Genomic DNA, 20,603 nt, shown 5'->3' with positions numbered 1-20,603 from the left:
ACAGAGAGGAAGAAATAAATGAACAACACAGAAGCTAGAATGTTGACCTGAAACATCCTGTAGTAACAGTATGGTTGAAATGAGGAATGAAGAGTAGTTGAGACAGGGTTGAAAATTACAATGGGATTTTCAGTTTCTCAAAGTAGTAGAAAATGATTAATCTAGAATAACTGAAAGTGTTATCTGCAGGCTGCAAAAAATGGCAGGTACAGTAAAATTAGACAAAGATTGTTTGCTACCATGTAGTAGATAAACAGACACAGGTTAAAAGTAAGTTCTCATGGAGCATGTTAAAACTAGAGATGTACAGGTAGGTAGGAAAAAGATAATTTGCGGAAAGTTGAGGAATACACTGATAACAAGGACACTTCCTAAAAAGGTTAGGCATGCTTTTGACAAATGGACAGGAGATGTTACAGACTGCAGGGGAAGGTGATAAAGTTAACAGACTCACTGAATATCCACTGTTGAATGTTTACATAGATACTGAAATGAGGATTGTATTTTAGATTTTGTGAAATTGCTAGCGTTCAACTGTGTTTTGGAGGCACATCAATTGAAGGAATGGGCAAACATAACTGATGCTGAGCCAGCATCTGAAGATATTTATATTTAGAGGCAATTTGTTGATTTGTTGTCCGACTAGTTATGGATACTGATGTGCCAGAGAGGTGGAAAAGCTGTTTTTGTTAAACCAGCACTATAAAATAATTTATCCTCAGTGAGATCCTGCCATCTCATAGTGGGTTTAATCACTGTGTATAGTTACACAGTCCTTTAGTTCCATCCGTTTTCTAATCTCTTTATCTAGTACAGGGGAACTGGAGCCTATCCCAGCAAGCAACGGACGCAAGGCAGAATACACCCAGAATACATCACAGGGCAGACAAACAGACAGAAACACACACTCAGACACTCAGACACTCACATGAGTGAGTGTGGCTTATTAGTATTTCCATAAGCCAATTAACCCTACCAGTATGTAGGTACCTGTAGAGTACTTGGAGAAAACCCACATGAACCCAGAGAGAACATGCAAACTCCACACATACTGTACCACAGGAATTGAACCTGGGGCCCCAGCACTGTAGGATAGCAATGCTAACCACTGTGCTACCATTAGAAATGGATGGATAGCTTAGTTATCTTTCTAGTTCACAGATTTGCATGCATAATTTAATTTTGAAAGTCACTGAGATATCTGGTGCAACTGTTGTATTTATGAAAAAACTTACCAAAAGCATGCTAAACACTGCCACCTTATTCCTTAGTTAATACATTTGATTGCTATAAACAGTTAAGACTGTTATAAATTGTTGATAGCAAAATATTTTAAAATATATTTTATCCTTTATATTTTATCTTTACTAATTCTGTATTTTACATATTTTCCAATACTCGGATTTAACGTACATTTGAACAATGACTTGTATTTCAAATATTGAACTAAGTTAGACATAACATTTTGAAATACAATCGAGAATAGTTTTGTGGCATTTCTTTTGATTGTACTTTGCTAAAATTGATAAAAACCTAAAGGCGATTAAAATAATCTTTCCACATGCCATGTCATTAGGAAGTACAATAAGCTCCTGCTTTGTTTAACAATGCTTTAAAAATAAATATAATTGGTGAGAAAGTAGCTATCCTTAATGATAATTAAAGGACTGGAAGTCAAAGGAAATGATTTACGTTGCTTAATTTGAAAACCTAAGTTATACAGGTAGACGCGATCTGTTTCTTAAGCGTTCCAGGCTGCAGACGGCTCATTCTGTATTACAGAGCTCCGCGCCTCCTCCCTCTCTCGGTGCCGCGGCTTCTCTGACGGAGCGCAGTGGACGGGGAGATATTTTCTCAGACTCTGATTGGAAAAAAAGACCTACTGACCTGCTTCGTACCAAAGGAAAATAGTAGAATATGTTTTTTTTTTCTTTGTGTTTATGAAATTCAAGTATTTTAAAAGTTTGATTAAAAAGTAATTTACAGCGTAAGTTTCCAAGCTGATCACGAGGAAGAAAATCACCTGTTTTTGTGCACATAAAACTTTTTTTTTCAACTAAACTTATCTTTTTAAAGTCATGCAATTCCTAAATTAGGGAGGGTCACGTCATTGTTTCTTATTTATGATTTTTTTATAACTGGTGCCTCCAGTTAAACTGTAGAGATTCTTGTGTGAAGGTGTCGGTGTGTTTGACTATGGTACGTGTGGGAGTACTGTACTTGTAGTATAGTGAGTAGACATCGCGAAAGAACAGAACGAGAGAGTAGAAGGCTGGAATATATGGTGTAAGGGCATGATTTGTGTAGTTAATGAAATAGTTAAAATCATATAAGAACGGCTCTTTATTTAGATACACAGCATTTATGGCGACGAGAGATGAGTGCTCAACGAACTCAAAGCGAGCAGAACACTGCAGGTTTTCGTTCTCTTGCTGGTAGAAACGAACTCTTGAATATGCGCCATGGAAGATACGGCAGCCGCGCCGAGAAGCTTTGCTTATGCCCAGCTTTCTCCACCGCTTCCAACCTCGGAGCTCCGGATTTGTATACGGAATACAAGATATGCATGGTCGTACAGATTTTTTGAAATAGCCAGTGGATCTACAGAAGCTCCGGATGCCGTGAGACGTGCTGTATTACTGCACTGTATCGGGGCGCCCGTACAACGGATTTTCGCCAACCTCCCTGGAGAAAAAGGTACATATGAATAGACTGTAGCTGCCTTAGACACTTACTTTACACCGCGGAGAAATGTGGTTTTGGAACGGCATAAATTTAGGCAGAGAACTCAGTCTCAGCACGGTGAATGCACTAAGAGAACTGGCTAAATCGTGTGACTTTGGAGTATTGGAAGCTGACATGTTAAGAGATCAGCTTGTGGAAAAATGTGCACATAACAGACTGCGTGATAAATTGTTGCAGGAGGAAGGGCTGACTTTAGAAAGAGCTCTTACAGTCGCTAGAATTCATGAAGCAGCTCAAGCAGAACCAAGACACCTGACTACCTTCATCACACACAGGGGTTGTTACCGTTTCAGAAAAGTTCCTTTTGGCTTGTCTAGTGCCCCAGAGGCCTATCGGAAGGCTATGGACTCGATGTTGTGTGCAATGCCTGGTGTTGTATGGTATGTGGATGATGTTGTAGTACATGCGGAAAATGAAGAACAAGTAGAACAGAGGCTCAGGCAAGTATTCCAAAGATTCCAAGACAGAGGCTTAACTTTAAATAAAGATAAGTGTATCTTTGGCCTGAAAGAGATCGAGATACTGGGACATTTGGTCACTGCAGAAGGAATAAAACCAGACCCGAAAAAGGTGACAGCTGTTTGCAGTGCATTGAGACCTGAGAATGTTGCACTTTTGCGCTCGTTCTAAGGCACTTGTGGATTTTTGATGAAATTCATTCCTAATTATGGAGATATATCAGAACCCCTTAGAAAACTAACGAGGAAAGGACAGAAGTGGGAATGGACATCGGAAACTGAGAAAGCCTTTGCCAAGTTGAAAAGAGAACTTGTAACTGAACCGTGTCTGGCATACTTCAAACTAGATGCGCCAACAGTAGTGATCAGTGACACGAGTCCTGTAGGGCTTGGAGCAGAATTCCTACAAAGACGAGAAGATGGACAAAACAAACCAGTGGCATATGCAAGTCGCTCACTTACCCCAACAGAAAGGCATTACTCGCAAATAGAGCGTGAAGGCTTGAGTTGTGTTTGGGCAGTGGAACATTTTAGGACATATTTATGGGGAGGCAAGTTCACACTTCAAACAGATCATAAACCCCTCATTTATATGTTCAATCCCAAAAAGGCAACATTGTTACCGCCCAGGCTACAAAGACCTGGATTGAGATTACGGCCATATGATTACAAAATTGAACACATAATAGGGAAAACCAATGTCGCAGACTCATTGTCACGTCTTCCTTTACCAGACACAGAAGACAGTGGTTATGTAGAAACCTATGTTGATAGAGTGCTTTCAATCAGCACTTATGAACTGCATGCACTGACACTTGAGGAACTTAAGCAAGCAACAAACGAAGATGACACATTGAAATTGTTGATGTCCATAGTGGAAAAAGGACAATGGCCTAATCCAACTCCAGAAGAACTGCAGCCATATCACAGGTGTAGGTTGGAGTTATCTACATATGATGGACTGCTTTTAAGAGGACAGAGGATTGTGTTACCGAAAACAAAAATCAGACAAGCATTGGAAATAGCACATGAGACACATCAGGGTGTGGTTCGTACAAAACAGTACCTGAGAAGCAAATTTTACTGGCCTAGCATGGACAGTGCTGTTGAAAGACTAGTCAGAAATTGTTCCACTTGTGTGTTGAATCAGCCATTGCAGAAGGATCAACCTCTCCAACCACTTGAATTACCACCAAGGCATTGGACAAAATTGGGCATTGACTTGGTAGGTCCCATTCAGAATGAATACATATTGACTGTCATAGACTATTATACTTCTTACCCTGAGGCGGTTGTTGTATCAGATATATCTTCAGCCACAGACAGCAGGAAAAAAATGGAGAGGGGAACTCCCTAAGATTCTGCTGACTTATAGATCTACACCTCACAGGGCATCTGGAGAAACCCCAGCTAATCTTATCTTTGGTCGTGATATCCGGACTAAACTACCAAATGTGGAAAAGAAAGAAGAAGAGCAAAGGGACATTCAAAAGAAAAAAGATATCAAGGGAGAGCAAGGGATCACAACTTTAAGGTTGGTGATGTAGTGTTTGTGGCTGGCCTAGACAACGGTAAATTGGATGCCAAGTTCAAAGACACTCGCTATGTATTATTGAGAAACACCTCTTGTAACTCTTTTGAGTTAGTTAATGTGGAAGATGGCTCAAAAATAATGAGAAATGTAAAACATCTTCGACATGCTCCTCCATTGGATCTTGATTTTGAATCTGCAGAAACAGAAAATGCTGAGAATACAGAACTTTCTGACGTGAAGGAAGTGCAGAGTCCTCAGACAGTGGAGAGTACATCCATAGGAGAGCCAGTAACTTTACCCAGAAGTGAAGTAACAACCAGAAGTGTCAGGAAACCAGCTCGTTACAGAGACATTTAAAAATATAGGACTTGCATAGGTCTCCAAATGTTAAATTGCTCTATTTTGTTTGTTATCTATGTAGATGTTGCTTAGTCTGCTAGAAATTAGGTGATATTTAGAAGTGACTTAAGTAAAAATTGAACTAAAATTTGAGTTGGTACGCATAGAAATAGTTGTAAAAAAAAAGAAAAAAAAGTTGAATGTGTTGAATAGAAATGGAAGGTTTTACATACATTTTGTTGTAATAGTTAATAACCGTTTACTGTGTGTTGGTATAGAATTGTTACAATTGTATGGTAAAGTTATGGACTTTAAAAATAACAAAGGAAGGGATGTAGTATAGTGAGTAGACATCGCGAGACAACAGAACGAGAGAGTAGAAGGCAGGAATATATGGTGTAAGGGCGTGATATGTGTAGTTAATAAAATAGTTAAAATAATATAAGAACGGCTCTTTATTAAGATACACAACAGATATAAAGACGCGGAAATGTGTTATATAGCGTTTGATAGTGGTTGCTCGGAGCCTGGGATAATGCTGGCATTTTAGAAACTTTCTACATGCGTGCAAATACCCTGACACAAGGAAAACGAAGGAAAAAGTAATTTCGTGAGCACGAATTGTAAATCGTTCCCTAGATATAACTTTTTTTCCTACTGATGGCCCCTCCCGGGCTCCGTAACAAAGTGTTATCACACTTAAATTATTTAAACGAATACCTCTCCCACGTACTTATACGTTTTTTGTACTTCGGAGATATCAGACAGTACGCCGTCTTGTACTCTACCATTTCTGTCAATAAGCTTACGTGTGTTTTAAATCCAGTCGAGTCTGTTCCTTCTGTAGCCTTGTGTGAATTTATGTAGTTTTCATGTGCATTTTTTGTTGTTTTAGTACAGTATGTGAATATAATGTTATTATTAATACATTCAGGTGAAATACAGGTTATAGTGTAGTTCAACCAAGGTAAATAAACATAGCAGAAGGGCTCTAGTAGCGTGATGCTAGCTACATTAAGTGACACCAGCTTGGCAGCACCTTTCAAAATAAAAGTCCCCGAACCCTGCTTTAGGAAAAATAAATCCTGGACCAGATAAAGTCACATTTATAACACAACAACAATTTGTACATCCTTAAAACGGGGTGGAATGTGATACAGAGACGCACAGGTAATAGGAAATTGCCGTTCTTCATTATTTTTTTTCTTTCTTGCAATCTCTTGGGTGTTTTTATATCACTTTCTGCTTGCAAACTGACACAGAGCTGTGCTCTTCTAGACAGGAAAAAGTCTAATTCCTGACAAAACAAAAAATTGTGCCTCTCCAAAAGTAGCTCAAATCTATTCTACAGACCCACAGCTAATAGAAAATCACTATGGTTTTGTCAGATAAGCATCTTTGCAAATGTTGCTGGGGTTTATAAGACCACTTGCTGTTTCCAGACTGGGACCATGCAGTGATGGACAGGGAGTGGTCTCACTCCCCTCCCGACCAAACCAAAATTTGTGTCTCTTCAAAAATACCTCGATCTATTCCACAGACCCATAGCTAATGGAAAATCACCTTGGTTTTGTCAGATAAGTGTCTCTGTCAAAACTGCTGAGGTATGTAGAGCACCTCCTATTACCAGACTGGGACCGTGCAGTGATGAGCAAGGTGTGGTCTCACTCCTGTCATGACCAAAGAAAAATTTGTAACTCTTCAAAAATACCTTAAATTTATTCTACAGACCCACAGCTAATAGAAAATCACCTTGTTTTTGTCACATAGGGTCTCTGTCACAACTGCTGGGGTTGATAAGATCACCCAGACTGGGACCATGCATTGATGCACAGGGAGTGGTCTCACTCCCCTCCCAAACAAACAAAAAAATTGTGCCTCTCCAAAAGTAGCTCAAATCTATTCTACAGACCCTCACCTAATAGTACATAACCATGGTTTTGTTATATAAGTGTCTTTGCTAAAGTTGACTTTACCTGGTCCGGGGAATTTTTTTTCTAAAGCAGGGTTGAGGCTTTCATTTCATTTTGAAAGGTGCTGCCAAGCTAGTGTCACTTAATGTAGCTAGCAGTAAATTACAATTTGGCAGTAGTGCTACATTAGCAGTAGGCTGCAGTATGTGTCCCAAAAGCCTAATATACTCACAGATTGATTCAGGTCTGTTTCAGGTGGAAATGATAAAAGTATCATTTTGTTATGCCACATTAAGACCATTAACATCGGTCACATTAAGAACCTAGGTCATCCCATGTGTTATATACTGTATGAATTTAATGTTGTACCTCTGGTTATGGTTTCACTTCTGTGTTGATATTCAGGTACACTTTCACTGCTATAGCACCTGAACCTGTCTGACCCCTATGTTGAGTCTCGTGATCCAACTCTTCTCTAACCTTATTCTGACCTTCAGCAGCCCTGCTGTTGTGTTTAGGGTGAGTTATGTCAGTAAGAAGAGAATTGTACCCAGTGCACTTTCTGCTGGGCCAGAGCCAACTCCTCTTCTACAAGAGCAGGATAAACACAGTCTCAGGCGGAGGGTCTTTAGAGGGAGTAAGAGTTTGAGGGGTTGGTGAAGAGCAGGATCTCACTAGAATTCCTCTAGTAAAACTGGAGATACTGTAATTGTTTGGGGTGCTATACTGTAAGGGTTCTAGTGAATAGAAGCTATATTTTAGTTCAACCAGGTTAAATAAACATGTACTGTGCTCACTGAACTTGAGGGGGTCCGAGGCTACGTGTCCCTAGAGTAAAAAGCTGGAGAGCGAGAATCACGACAGCACTATGGAGAGATCCAGAGTGTACGGATCAGCTAGTGAGCTTGGAGGTGTGGGTGAGTTTAAATTCAATAGACAGGGGGAAAAAGGGGAGAGATTATCAGGAAAAAAGAGGAACAGAAGGAACTGGATTAGGATTGGTAAAATGTCTGGAGAGGATGAACATAGTGCAAGGCATCCACATTCATTCTCAAAGAAAAAACACTCAGGATGTGCGGTTGTGTTCCGGCTGCTGTTGTGTTCAGGGTGAGTTATGTTAGTAAGAAGAGGATTGTACCCAGTGCACTTTCTGCTGGGCCAGACCCAACTCCTCTTCTACAAGAGCAGGATAAACACAGTCTCAGGTCTGTAATAGTTAATAACAGAGGGTCTGTAGAGGAGGAGAGTGTTTGAGGGGTTGGTGAAGAGCAGGATGTCTCTAGAATTCCTCTAGTAAAACTGTAGACTCTTGTCTGAAGGTGTTGGTGTGTTTTGACTATGTTACATGTAGGAGTCTGTGTAGAGGGTCTTTCATGTGTAAAACATGTGCAGTGTTGTGTAGTTTTGCGAGGTATGTGATTTGTTTAGTTTCATGATCAATTTCTTTATTCTTTTTATTACTTTTTGTAATAATAATTATATTATTGCTTAATATAATTATTAATTATTTGTTGTGGTGTTACAGTTGTAAGAAAACCGGCTCAGGGACGCCAAATATGTAATCATTCATAGCCGTTCAGGGACGCCATAAATGTAACGTTGCCATAGCCAAAATGTAAATGTAGTGGCTCTCTGAAGGCACCAGTTCTGTAGGGTTTGGGCATTTACTGAGACAATTATTAATTGTAGCAGTAAATCACAAAGTTGATTCTTTTGATGGCTTTAGAATCCAACCATGCGACATAACTCAAACGACGCACACACACAGGTACTAATACACGAGGATACATTTATTAATACATAGAATATGCATGTAAACCTAACAGATCTTATCGAGAGGGTTATCAGAATACAAAAGATATATATTCATTCAGTTACAAAGAGTTACATATATCAAGAGGACATACATTCAGTATATCATTCATTAAGACCGTTTCGTAAATGAACTTGGTTACAACTTCTACATTAGATACTCAAAACAAGTACATAACTCTTAGGAATTAAATTGATATCAACTGGTTGGGATAACAATTGAATTCTCGAGCTGTAATGCATTGAAGTTGAATACTCATCCAATTTCTGGGGATTCAGATCTCCTGCGGGCACAAAGAAACAGTTGCAGGCTGTTGCTGTCCAATCCGCGCTCTCTGGCTCGGTGCCAGGCTGTGCTGTGCGGCTTGCGACGGTGCGCTGCTGATGCTCACTGTCCGGCTAGTTAGTGTTGGCTTTAACTAGCAAAGTTTGTGCACAGGAGAAAAGATGACTGTGGGTCCCAGCAAGTCAGGAAGAGGACCAGTTCGTTCCTGATGAAGAGCTAGTTCTGAATAGTGATTCAGCTGTCCACAGTTCTGACCTGTTTACGAGGCCTGCTGCTGGTGCTAACCTCGGGTGGATCCTCTAGTTACTCTCTGGCAACCTCCGCTCTAGACTCTCAGAACAAAGGAAAGTTCTGGCACTCGGACACACTGGCCGTTCCGTGGTTGTCCGGGCTGAGTCTCAGGATGGTCAGGAGGCGCGCTGCGAGAATGTCCTGCCCTTGGGAGCCTTCTGCTCCTGTGCCGTCCTGCCCTGGAATTCTCCTTTGAATTCCCTTTAGAACAGTCCACAGAATTCTCCACTGAATCTTACTGAATCTTACTGAATCTCTGTGTTGCCTGTTTTTACCTGGAGGAACTTCAGCTCATTGATTGGCTGAAAGTTCCATGGGCATCAGAGTCCCACGTGGGTTACTCGGCCGTACCAGTCCCTGATTGGTTGATCAAGGTGAGATATGAGTCACTTACTCCTGACACTTAGGAATGCAGTCCAGATGTCCAACTGGCACTCCCTAGACAGATAGGCACCAATGGATGACCATTGATCATTGATAGCCAGGCTTAGCTAAGTGCATCCTCCTTTGGGAACCCTAAATCAGCCTGCATGAATAGTTTCTCTGTGGCTGCACCACAGAGATGAACAGAGAAATGGGGCCTCATTTGGGAAGGCTCAGAACACTTAATTCTTTCTTATTAATAAGCCTCGCCGCTACATATCCCCCCTTTTTGAAGGTCACGAGGTCCCGAGGCATTGTTGCCTTCAAAACAAAACAGAGTTAAGTGATGTCCCTTGCCATTAGAACATTAATCTTAAATGTCCACATTACTCCTCGAGAATTCATACCGGAACCAGCATTGGATACAAACAGGATGAATAACATCTGGAGTATGTATAAACACGGTAGGAGACATTATCTCAGTCTAGGAATTACACATCAGGAAGTTCACTGTCTATATCTGATACCTCTGTAGTAGATATTTGGGGAGAAGTCACTTCCTTTCTTTTGACATGCTACCTTTGACTCATTCGTGCTACCCGGAGTACATCTTGATGTGAGAGTACAGCATTCAGAGTACATCCAGTCATGATCCAGCTACCCGGCAGTAGTGTTACAATAACAACAGTTCCTGTTCCCAGCCCCCAGATAAACCACAACACCTGTGCTGGGTATCTGCTAGGGTGGTTTGGAGGTTTGTTCCATTAAAGCAAACTAACTACCTGTACCTCTTCAGGGCTTACTGTTTCTTGGATTTCTATCCAATTCAATAGTGTGGCACCTGAAGGCATCCACGACCTCAAGTTTGGTCTTATATTGTCTGGTTCTAGACAGTACAGTGTTAAGTTCAAGCTGTACTATGGCCTCCTCGGGAACTTGCAGGAAAACTGTTTGATTAGGTAGCTGCATTGTGGTAGCTGTATCATGCCTGTCACAAGTCATGGTGAAAGTTAAATGTGGTGTGCTGACCAGCCATTTACTTCCCACCTGCTCTTCATGGGGTTCATTAACCTCCCTCTGCCCATTAGTAGCTTTACACCCTTCATTGGTGAATCCTTTAGACACAGCCAATGGATAGCTTTGGTAGCCATACCCATCTCAAGATTTGGAACCAAATTCAATCTTGGATTGCCTTCTGGGTGAAATATGAGCGATGGGTTTAATGTCACATACTCCTCTACTGAGAAGAGTGGAATCAAGTGGGTTGGGATTTGTGCCGTGGTTAGACCTGCTACAGTGGCACTAAACTCCCTTAACAGGTCTTGTGTCAACATTCTGGCCTGTTGCACACAAGCATAAACCCACTGTATAACACCAACAATCATGTCCACTGGTTGGGGAATAAGGTTTAACCCTGTTGCATAGGAAGTTGCCTGTAGGGTTTTCCCTAAGCTTTCCAACTTTTGCTGCTGTTGATACAGTCTGTCACTACCCTCTGGCATCTCTGACACCTGCCTTCTTGGGGCAGTCAGGGTGAGAGTGCCAGTAGCACACAAACCTACCAGAAAAAGAAAACGTGCAACAGTGGCGGCAGCAATCAGTCCTCCCAAAAGTCTTTTCGGGTGGCTGATCCCAGTCATCTCCTTCTGAGTGACTGTTGCCTTTCTAAGCTGGCGCAGCATGTACATGGTGTCTTTCACAGTATGCCATGTGGCATCTTGGGCACCAACATCCTGGAAATCTGGGGAGATCTGACGCAGCTGCTGATGCTGCTCCTCCTTTTCCAGGGCATCTGCTTTTTCGATTTGTTCATGCCTGTGCTCTAGGAACCCTGCAGGGGGTGGTGCAGCGGTGGAGCATGCCTGACCCTCGGCTGAGTGGCCATCTGGAGCACCTGAGTGATCTGGGATTGTTATCCCATTCTCACTGTTCAGGTCCACCCTGCACACCTCCTGATTGAGGAATCCCTCTATCGGCATGTTTACAATCGTTCGCTGGGCGTGGGTGTAGGACACCTGCTTGCTCCCCCCTTCCCTCGCTAGGGGTTCAGGGAGCTGCCCCAGCAGTGGGATAGCTAGTTCACTGTCTTTGAACTCACTATCACTCACCAGGCCCATGTCAGTGCAGGCAGGGATTCTGATATCCCTCTTTGCGATGTTCTGCACTGGCAGGCGGGTGGCTTGACCATCCAGCTCCAGTCTGGCTGAACCACTGTTGGTCAGACTCAGACTGACAGACTGAGCTGGTGGCTGTAAGAAAACCAGCTCGGCTTTCATTCCCTGTCCCTTCTGGGGGACTGGGTGTGTTGACAACCCTGCCGTTGAGGCAGGAACAATCAGGTCAGTCTCACTCACTACCTGGTAGTTGTGAGAAATAATGTTACCTGACTGCAGGTTCCCTGGGTCACAGCAGAGGGAATTGGCATCTGGGATCAGGTGTGTCCACAGCGCAGTAGTCTCAGCGTCCAGCTGGACCTCCTGTCTAACCTGTGAATGTTGCACCAGGGGCACCTGGCGGTGGCCCTGTGACAGCTGCTCAAGCAGATCCTCACTAATAGAGGACCTCTCAGGGCTAAGGGTGAGGGCTACATCACCAACCTGCTCTCCTGCCATCTGGATCCCTTCCACCACTGCAGGGTGGTGGTCCTGACCCCTCTTGGGTGCCAGGGTGCACAGGGAAAGCTCCTTTTCATCGCCAGGTGGGGAGATCTGCTCCTCTTTAGGGATGTAAAAGGGGTGTGCTTTACCTGGTGGATCAGGCGGCTGCTTGGAGCACCGCTCCTGTGGCAGGGAGGCTGTTGTGACCTCAGCCGGGACACGACTTCCCTGTATATCCGGGGAACAAGAAAATATTTTTATTTCTTGTCCAGAGGGAACAGAAGGAATCTTCACATAGGCTTCTGTGTTCGGTGGGCACTGTGTGAGCACAGTCTGCCTCTTGGCCCCCCTTTCCTTCTGTACAGAAGGCTTAGGAGCCTTGACCTGTTTCCACACCTTGCCTTTCTGGTGATCCACCAAAGGTTCCTCTCTGAGTCGCATGCCCTTTTCTTTTTCAACCCGTTTGAGCTTGCCGTGTGACATCAAACACCTTTCAACCTCAGTGTCAGTGTCTCACTGTGTAAGACATCTCCCATGGCAGCCTTGAGGTAAAAGCTTCTTGCTTTTCCTCTGTGTTTTACTGCCTGCTCTGTGACTTCAGGGGTGGAGTCAGCACTCGCTTGGGAGTGGCTGACCTTATCCAGGCAGGAAACCTTCCGCTCAATCAGATAGACTGAGGGAGGGAGAGGGGGCGGGTCTCCGCCTCCTCCAGTGGAGAGTATCAGCTCATTCACGCTTCCGGCAGCCTTGGGGAGCGGTTGTCCCTGTCCTAATAAAGCTTGTTCAAGCCTGGCCAGGCGGGCGGCTACTGAATCCTTTTGTTCAGCTTTATCTAGCCCTTTCCCTCCCCCGGTGTTCTCATGGCACTTAGGACGCTGGGTGCGGTCCTGTGTGAGTGCTTTGGAACAGGGCTTAGCCAGCTCAGGAGCCTGTGCTCCTTCGAGCAGGGGGGAATTAACCCTGCTGGCTCTGACGGCGAACACAGTCGCTTTAACAGCTTTTTGCTCTGAGCGACTTTGGACATCATACTCCCAGGCTTTCTACACGAATCTCTTAATATCAGTCATTTTCATGGTCTGTGCATCTGTATGCATTAAGATCATCTTTCTGACTGACGGGTGGAGATTCGCAATGAATAAACCCTTGAAATGTGTGTTCTCTTCGCAACCCTCATCATTTCGCCCTGCAAAATAAGTTCGTCTAAGTCTCTCGTAATATTCGCGAGGGGACTCTGCTCTCTCGTGCTTAATGTTAAGAGCGGCGGCTATCGCAGCGGTCGGGTCAATAAACGCACTGTATTCTTCGATAAGTGCTTGACACAGCTCCTCAAAATCATTACAGACTTCTTTTATCTGCCTAGCCATCCACTCATCTACAGCTCTGCTGGTAGTTTTCCTGACCAGAAACACTTTCTCCTGTTCTGTGGCGTTTGGCAGGTACTGCAGGGTATACCTGAGGTCCTGAATATAACTCTCGATGTTATTCTCTGACACTGCGGGGTCAAATCTCTCTATGTCCTTCGCTAGCTCTCTCAGAGAATGGAGATTTATCCTTCTAGCTTCTCCGCTGACGGAGATATGGAAGAGATCGTGGTCAGACTTGTCGCTGCTAGAGAGGGGGCTTAATAGCGACTCGAATTCAGACCTTTTAGCAACCATCGTTAAACTTAAAGAGTATTACTTTTAAGTACGAAATCACAGTTTTACCACAGAAAGCCACAAGATCAAGTATGCAATCAACCCGGTAGATCGCAAAAGATCACAAAACAATCAAGCACTGCTTAAAGAGCAAGGGGAACTTTTTTTCCTTTCGGCTTTCAGCACACTGTATTGTCGTGTATGGAACCCGCGGCGTTTTATATTGAATTATTCCGCTTGGTTGACTCATTTCAGTCTTGCCACGTCCACCCAGGGACGCCAAATATGTAAGAAAACCGGCTCAGGGACGCCAAATATGTAATCATTCATAGCCGTTCAGGGACGCCATAAATGTAACGTTGCCATAGCCAAAATGTAAATGTAGTGGCTCTCTGAAGGCACCAGTTCTGTAGGGTTTGGGCATTTACTGAGACAATTATTAATTGTAGCAGTAAATCACAAAGTTGATTCTTTTGATGGCTTTAGAATCCAACCATGCAACATAACTCAAACGACGCACACACACAGGTACTAATACACGAGGATACATTTATTAATACATAGAATATGCATATAAACCTAACAGATCTTATCGAGAGGGTTATCAGAATACAAAAGATATATATTCAATCAGTTACAAAGAGTTACATATATCAAGAGGACATACATTCAGTATATCATTCATTAAGACCGTTTCGTAAATGAACTTGGTTACAACTTCTACATTAGATACTCAAAACAAGTACATAACTCTTAGGAATTAAATTGATATCAACTGGTTGGGATAACAATTGAATTCTCGAGCTGTAATGCATTGAAGTTGAATACTCATCCAATTTCTGGGGATTCAGATCTCCTGCGGGCACAAAGAAACAGTTGCAGGCTGTTGCTGTCCAATCTGCGCTCTCTGGCTCGGTGCCAGGCTGTGCTGTGTGGCTTGCGACGGTGCGCTGCTGATGCTCACTGTCCTGCTAGTTAGTGTTGGCTTTAATTAGCAAAGTTTGTGCACAGGAGAAAAGATGACTGTGGGTCCCAGCAAGTCAGGAAGAGGACCAGTTCGTTCCTGATGAAGAGCTAGTTCTGAATAGTGATTAAGCTGTCCACAGTTCCGACCTGTTTACGAGGCCTGCTGCTGGTGCTAACCTCGGGTGGATCCTCTAGTTACTCTCTGGCAACCTCCGCTCTAGACTCTTAGAACAAAGGAAAGTTCTGGCACTCGGACACACTGGCCGTTCCGTGGTTGTCCGGGCTGAGTCTCAGGATGGTCAGGAGGCGCGCTGCGAGAATGTCCTGCCCTTGGGAGCCTTCTGCTCCTGTGCCGTCCTGCCCTGGAATTCTCCTTTGAATTCCCTTTAGAACAGTCCACAGAATTCTCCACTGAATCTTACTGAATCTTACTGAATCTCTGTGTTGCCTGTTTTTACCTGGAGGAACTTCAGCTCATTGATTGGCTGAAAGTTCCATGGGCATCAGAGTCCCACGTGGGTTACTCGGCCCTACCAGTCCCTGATTGGTTGATCAAGATGAGATATGAGTCACTTACTCCTGACACTTAGGAATGCAGTCCAGATGGCCAACTGGCACTCCCTAGACAGATAGGCACCAATGGATGACCATTGATCATGATAGCCAGGCTTAGCTAAGTGCATCCCCCTTTGGGAGCTGTCCTTATCAAAGGAACCCTAAATCAGCCTGCATGAATAGTTTCTCTGTGGCTGCACCACAGAGATGTACAGAGAAATGGGGCCTCATTTGGGAAGGCTCAGAACACTTAATTCTTTCTTATTAATAAGCCTCGCCGCTACACAGTTAAAACCCTGTTTTTTTTTCTTCAAATGGTTTATTTTCTTTAAATGGGAAAGTTGTTTTTCTCAAAATATCTACAAACATCAAAATCTCCAGTCCACTAACTCCAGTATTGGTCATTTACATTTGGGATTAATAAACCATTTGAAGAAAAACAACAACACTGTAACTAAGTAAAATAACTATAAGAAGATGACATCATAATAAAATATAATAATAAATGTGAAGCAATTTTTATTATGGTTAAAAGTCAAAGTCTCTCTATTTCTGTTTCCCATTTCCAGTCACTGTAGCTCCGTGTGTCTCCATGTTTCCCACTGTCTCCCTTCCTGACAATTTCTTCTCATCTTTCTTCTTCCTCCTGGAACCCAAATTTTGAAGCAGGTGTTATCTTCATCATCCTCATCCATTGACACTCTGAGATGGATAATGACATGATGGTGTATATTACTGCTGAGCTGGGTGTTGTAGTGAAGACTTGGAAAGAAAGATGTGGATGAGCTGTGCAGATGTTCAGCTGTGCTCCTGTCTTTTTGTCTGCAGGATGAGGGAGTGTGGACTAACAGAGAGATGTTGTGAAGATCTGGCCTCTGCTCTTCAGTCTCAATACTCCAGTCTGAGAGAGCTGAATCTGAGTAAGAATAACCTGGGGGATTCAGGAGTGAAACTGCTGTCTGCAGCTCTGAGGGATCCCAACTGTAAATTAACAACACTGTGGTAAGTGTATACTGGTGATTTCTTTGTTTTTTATTGTTTGATGTAGATATTCTGAAAAGCACAACATTCACTTTTTCAAATACATCAGAAAGTAACACCTAGGAAGGACAAAACAAGAAAGAAAGAGGGCATACAGAAAGACAAAAAACTGCTACGCAACTTTATAGAAGTTCTTGTCTCTGGCTTCTTTGTTAATATCTCATTGCTGAGAGACTCGACATGCAATCTTTCCCACTTTGCCTATCTTTTTACACATAAGTTTATGCTGTTGTTGATTTAGAATTCTGTGGGTAACATTGTCTATGAGATTTCATTCATAAAGTCCTTCTTCATTTGAATACAAGGTCAGTCCAGCTTTAATCAGTTTCTAGTGATTTATTTCATGGCTGCCGTCTTGACAGTTCTAAACAAGTATCTTTCTGCCTCTGAAGACAGCTCATCTGGTGTTTGTCCCAGAAGAAGAAGGACTCCTAATAAGGATTGTTGTATATTTCTTCAAGATTTTGAAGACTTGGCCAACCCAAATTTCTCATTTGTATCTTACTCTTAACTCTTGTATTCCTACTGTATTTTCTAATATTCTATATACATCTGAAAGGATGTAGCTGTGGAAGTGAGTTAGGTATGCAAACTTTATCAATGTTAACCTCTTATTTTAGTTTCATTTAATTCTACTCAGCTTTGAATTTCCCCAGTGTTTTCTCTTCTCTCTCTGTGCTTTAACCTTGCCTGTTTGACCACGTCTTGCACTGATCCCTGTGCTCTGAACCCTGCATGTTAAACGACTCTGCCTGGTGCTTTAATCAGTTCCTCTCAGCTCAACCCTTCCATTTCGATCGCGTCTCTAGTTCACTTTCTCCTACCTGCCCTGCTTGCTTCCAGCAGAGCCCGCACCTGGATTCAGTCTCCAGGTTACTGCTTCCATCAGCTCAGTGCAGGAGATATCACACTGGGGCCCTAGGTTCAATTCCAGACCTGGGGTGCTAGCTGTATGGAGTTTGTATGTTCACCCCATGTTTGTGTGGTGTTCCAGTTTTCTCCTACAGTCCACAAACATGCTGGCAGGTTAATAGACTTGTGGGAAAGCTGGCACTGGTATGAGTGTGTGCTCTTTGATAGACTGGCATCCTGTCCAGGGTTCAATCCTGCCTTGTGTCCAGTGCTTCCTGGGACAGGCTGTGGGTAACAGTGACCCTGAATTGGATAATTGTTTATTAAAAGTGATGTTGATGGTGTTCAAATGCTGCACTACCACTTTGTCAATTAGCACACAGTTTAAACATATCCCTGTAATGACAGATAAAGTCAAATTTCAGGGCAAACTTCAGTCTAGATTTATTTGGGAGGGAAGAAAACCTCAGGTAAAACCTACAGCATTCAAACTCTCCCAGATCTACAGTCTAACTTCTGTGCAGCTCAGCTTAAAGCTTCAACAACCTGAGTGACCGCTCCCCAGCAAAATGGTGAAGAGGTATTAATCTCACTTAAAACATTATGCTTTACACATAGTATAACTCAAAGCATTATGAAAATAATTAAATTCTGCAATTTCAATACATTAATCACTTAGAAAATAGTGTGTATTGAAAAAAAAACCTCAAGAAAGGAAAAGTTGTTTTGAATGTTGAGAGAGATAGCATGGCACCCTGACTTAAAACCACATAAAATAGACAGAGGTTTTATAAAAGGTCATTGAGGGGCATAAGACAGAAACAAGGAGGAAGACAGAAATCCTGGAAGTACATTCATTCTTGTTGTCCCAATCCTTCCCAAGAGCAAGGGAGAAATTAATTTCCAGTTTTTTAAGTTTTGCTTCATGTCAGAATAATGTCAGATTCTGTCTGCACTGCTTCTCGGAGGTTACTACTAATGTAGGATCTAAATGATGGAAACGATGATTTGGACGAGTTGTGCAGATGTTCAGCTGTGCGCCTGTCTTTTTGTCTGCAGGATGAGTAAGTGTGGACTAACAGAGAGATGTTGTGAAGATCTGGCCTCTGTTCTTCAGTCTCAACACTCCATTCTGAGAGATCTCTTTCTGAGTGACAATAACCTGGGGGATTCAGGATTGAAACTGTTGTCTGCAGCTCTAAGGGATCCCAACTGTAAATTAACAGGACTGTGGTAAGTGAACACTGGTGATTTTTGTGTTTTTTTATGTGCTAATGCTGAGACACAACATTTGCTTTTTCACATGTGTAAAAAATACACACCAGTATTCATAAACATTTTAAGTATCAAAGTCTTACATGTGATTATTTTGAAAACGTTTTTATGTGCCTGTTCTGACTATATTAAGTTTAGGTGGGGGTAGTTTAGGTGGGGGTAGCATTTCACCTCTGACGGCCACGACCACTCTAATCTCTCCGTCTGTGTTCTCAAAGACGGTTTTCCGAACTCATACATCAGAAAGACCACCGAAACTAAAATTATCCTGCAGCTAGGATCACACATTCTCCCTTCCCTTAACGACAGATTACTGTTCTTTTAAATTTTCTCCATTCATTGGAAGTTTCATTTCACACCTCTCTGCACCCATTCTGACTTCACACCTCTTGATTGGCCTCTCTTTCTGTCCCCTGCTCCCGCCTCTCACTCCTCCTCCCTCTCAACCTTTGTTCTCCCGCTACTTTACCTTTGCCTACTGCCCTGTCCCTCTCACACCTGAAGAAGGCTCCACGGCCGAAACGTTGTGTTCTCTTTCTTCTTTTTTTCAGCATGGAATAAACCTATTACTTGTTCCTATATTAAGTTTATATACATTGTAGAAAATTATAGTGTTTGAACATTTTCTGTGAATATGTTTGTTATCACAGTAAAAACATGCATACTTTTTAGAATTTGATCAATAGGGAAAATAATATGGAATTGCTTATCTAAAGAAATTGATAACGATATAATTATATTCATATACTATAGCTCAAATTATCACAGTAGTACACTTTCTTTGGAAATGTCTGTATCAGTTTCACTCCTTCCCATGTGATTACTTCTGTGGCGTAATGGGTTAGGAATGTGCTTTATTTACCCCCATTACCCCCATTTTGATTAAAATCACAAACCCGTGTTTAATTAAATGCCTTTATTGATTCACAATCTGACAATGCATTGTAAATCGTTATCTTTGTCTTTTAAGTTCTTTAGGTAACTTTAAGCATAGCTTTCTCATCATTTAAATTTATTTTTCATACCATCGTTAAACACAGCAGGAGCGTAATGTATTTCCTAATGGGATCACACGTGGGAAAATTAGATTGGAATCATTTTTATTTTTTTAATAAATTTGAGAAAAGTGTCATCTATACAAAAAAGTTGTATTTATTTAATACCACTTGATAGTTATATTAATAGAGATAAGAATTTAAGTTGTATACTGTTTAGACTTTTAATCATTGTAAACTGTATTACAGCATGTTAAGCATTAAACGTGAAAAAGTTGGTATATTTTATAAAAGCAAGATTGCTCAGTTTTACAAACGTACACAACCTTCCTCCTTCATCATAAATATTTTAATTATGCAGAAATACTGAGATGGTTAATTTTAGTAAATATGTTGACAAATATCTGAATTTTTACCAGAAAAATTAGTATCCATCTGTGAATCTGCTACGTGACCTTGCCCCCGTGAAATTGTGGGAAATAGGTTTAGTGGGCAGTGTAGTGACCATAGTGTGTTTTAATACACTGTGTAGTATAAAAGTATAAAGCTTGTTTTTTTATGTTTGTAAACGCTATTCTTGCAAGTACATTTTGTACAGTGTGCTTCTCTGTGTTAGCTGGTGGGCAAACGTTTGAGGTGAAAATTCATCCACAAGGAGTGTACCTTTAAAGCAGAGAAGACCGCACCAAACGTTTTCGGCTCTGTATGTTGCTCAATACATTTCTCTCTGACACTTTCTTTAGTCATAGAGGTGGGAAGATTCCTCCCCCTTCCCTCTGCCTGCCTCACCTGTTCCCATTTTAACCAATTTAGTGGTTTCATTAGTGACAAAGGCTAAACTTTCTTGCAAATAATGTATTTTATGTTTTGCAAAAAACTGACTTGCTTTAACAAAATATATTTACAAATCCTTTTCCCTGGCAATCTACCTAAATGCCCATCGC

General features: G+C 42.0%; 1 protein-coding gene across 12 annotated transcripts in view; it reads left to right on the top strand.

Annotated features, from left to right (window-relative positions):
* Positions 1-20,603, top strand: part of LOC148647106 (NACHT, LRR and PYD domains-containing protein 3-like) — a 140,909-nt gene that overhangs the window by 48,423 nt on the left and 71,883 nt on the right. For 5 of the 12 annotated variants that reach the window (XM_088609326.1, XM_088609330.1, XM_088609329.1 and 2 more), the window contains 2 exons: positions 16,325-16,498; positions 18,449-18,622. The exons of 2 other annotated variants lie outside the window; for them this stretch is intronic. In XM_088609326.1, the coding sequence (XP_088465452.1) occupies positions 16,325-16,498; positions 18,449-18,622 (348 nt within the window). Of the gene's footprint in view, positions 1-1,637; positions 2,698-16,324; positions 16,499-18,448; positions 18,623-20,603 lie in introns of those variants that run through there. 5 more of the 12 variants (XM_088609335.1, XM_088609333.1, XM_088609331.1 and 2 more) reach the window with 2 other exon arrangements.

The sequence above is a fragment of the Lepisosteus platostomus genome, chromosome 16 (genome assembly GCF_059453375.1).
Source record: "Lepisosteus platostomus isolate fLepPlt1 chromosome 16, fLepPlt1.hap1, whole genome shotgun sequence".
NCBI lineage: Eukaryota > Metazoa > Chordata > Actinopteri > Semionotiformes > Lepisosteidae > Lepisosteus > Lepisosteus platostomus.
Note: the sequence above shows the minus strand (reverse complement) of the source record. Positions and strands in the feature narration are given on the sequence as shown.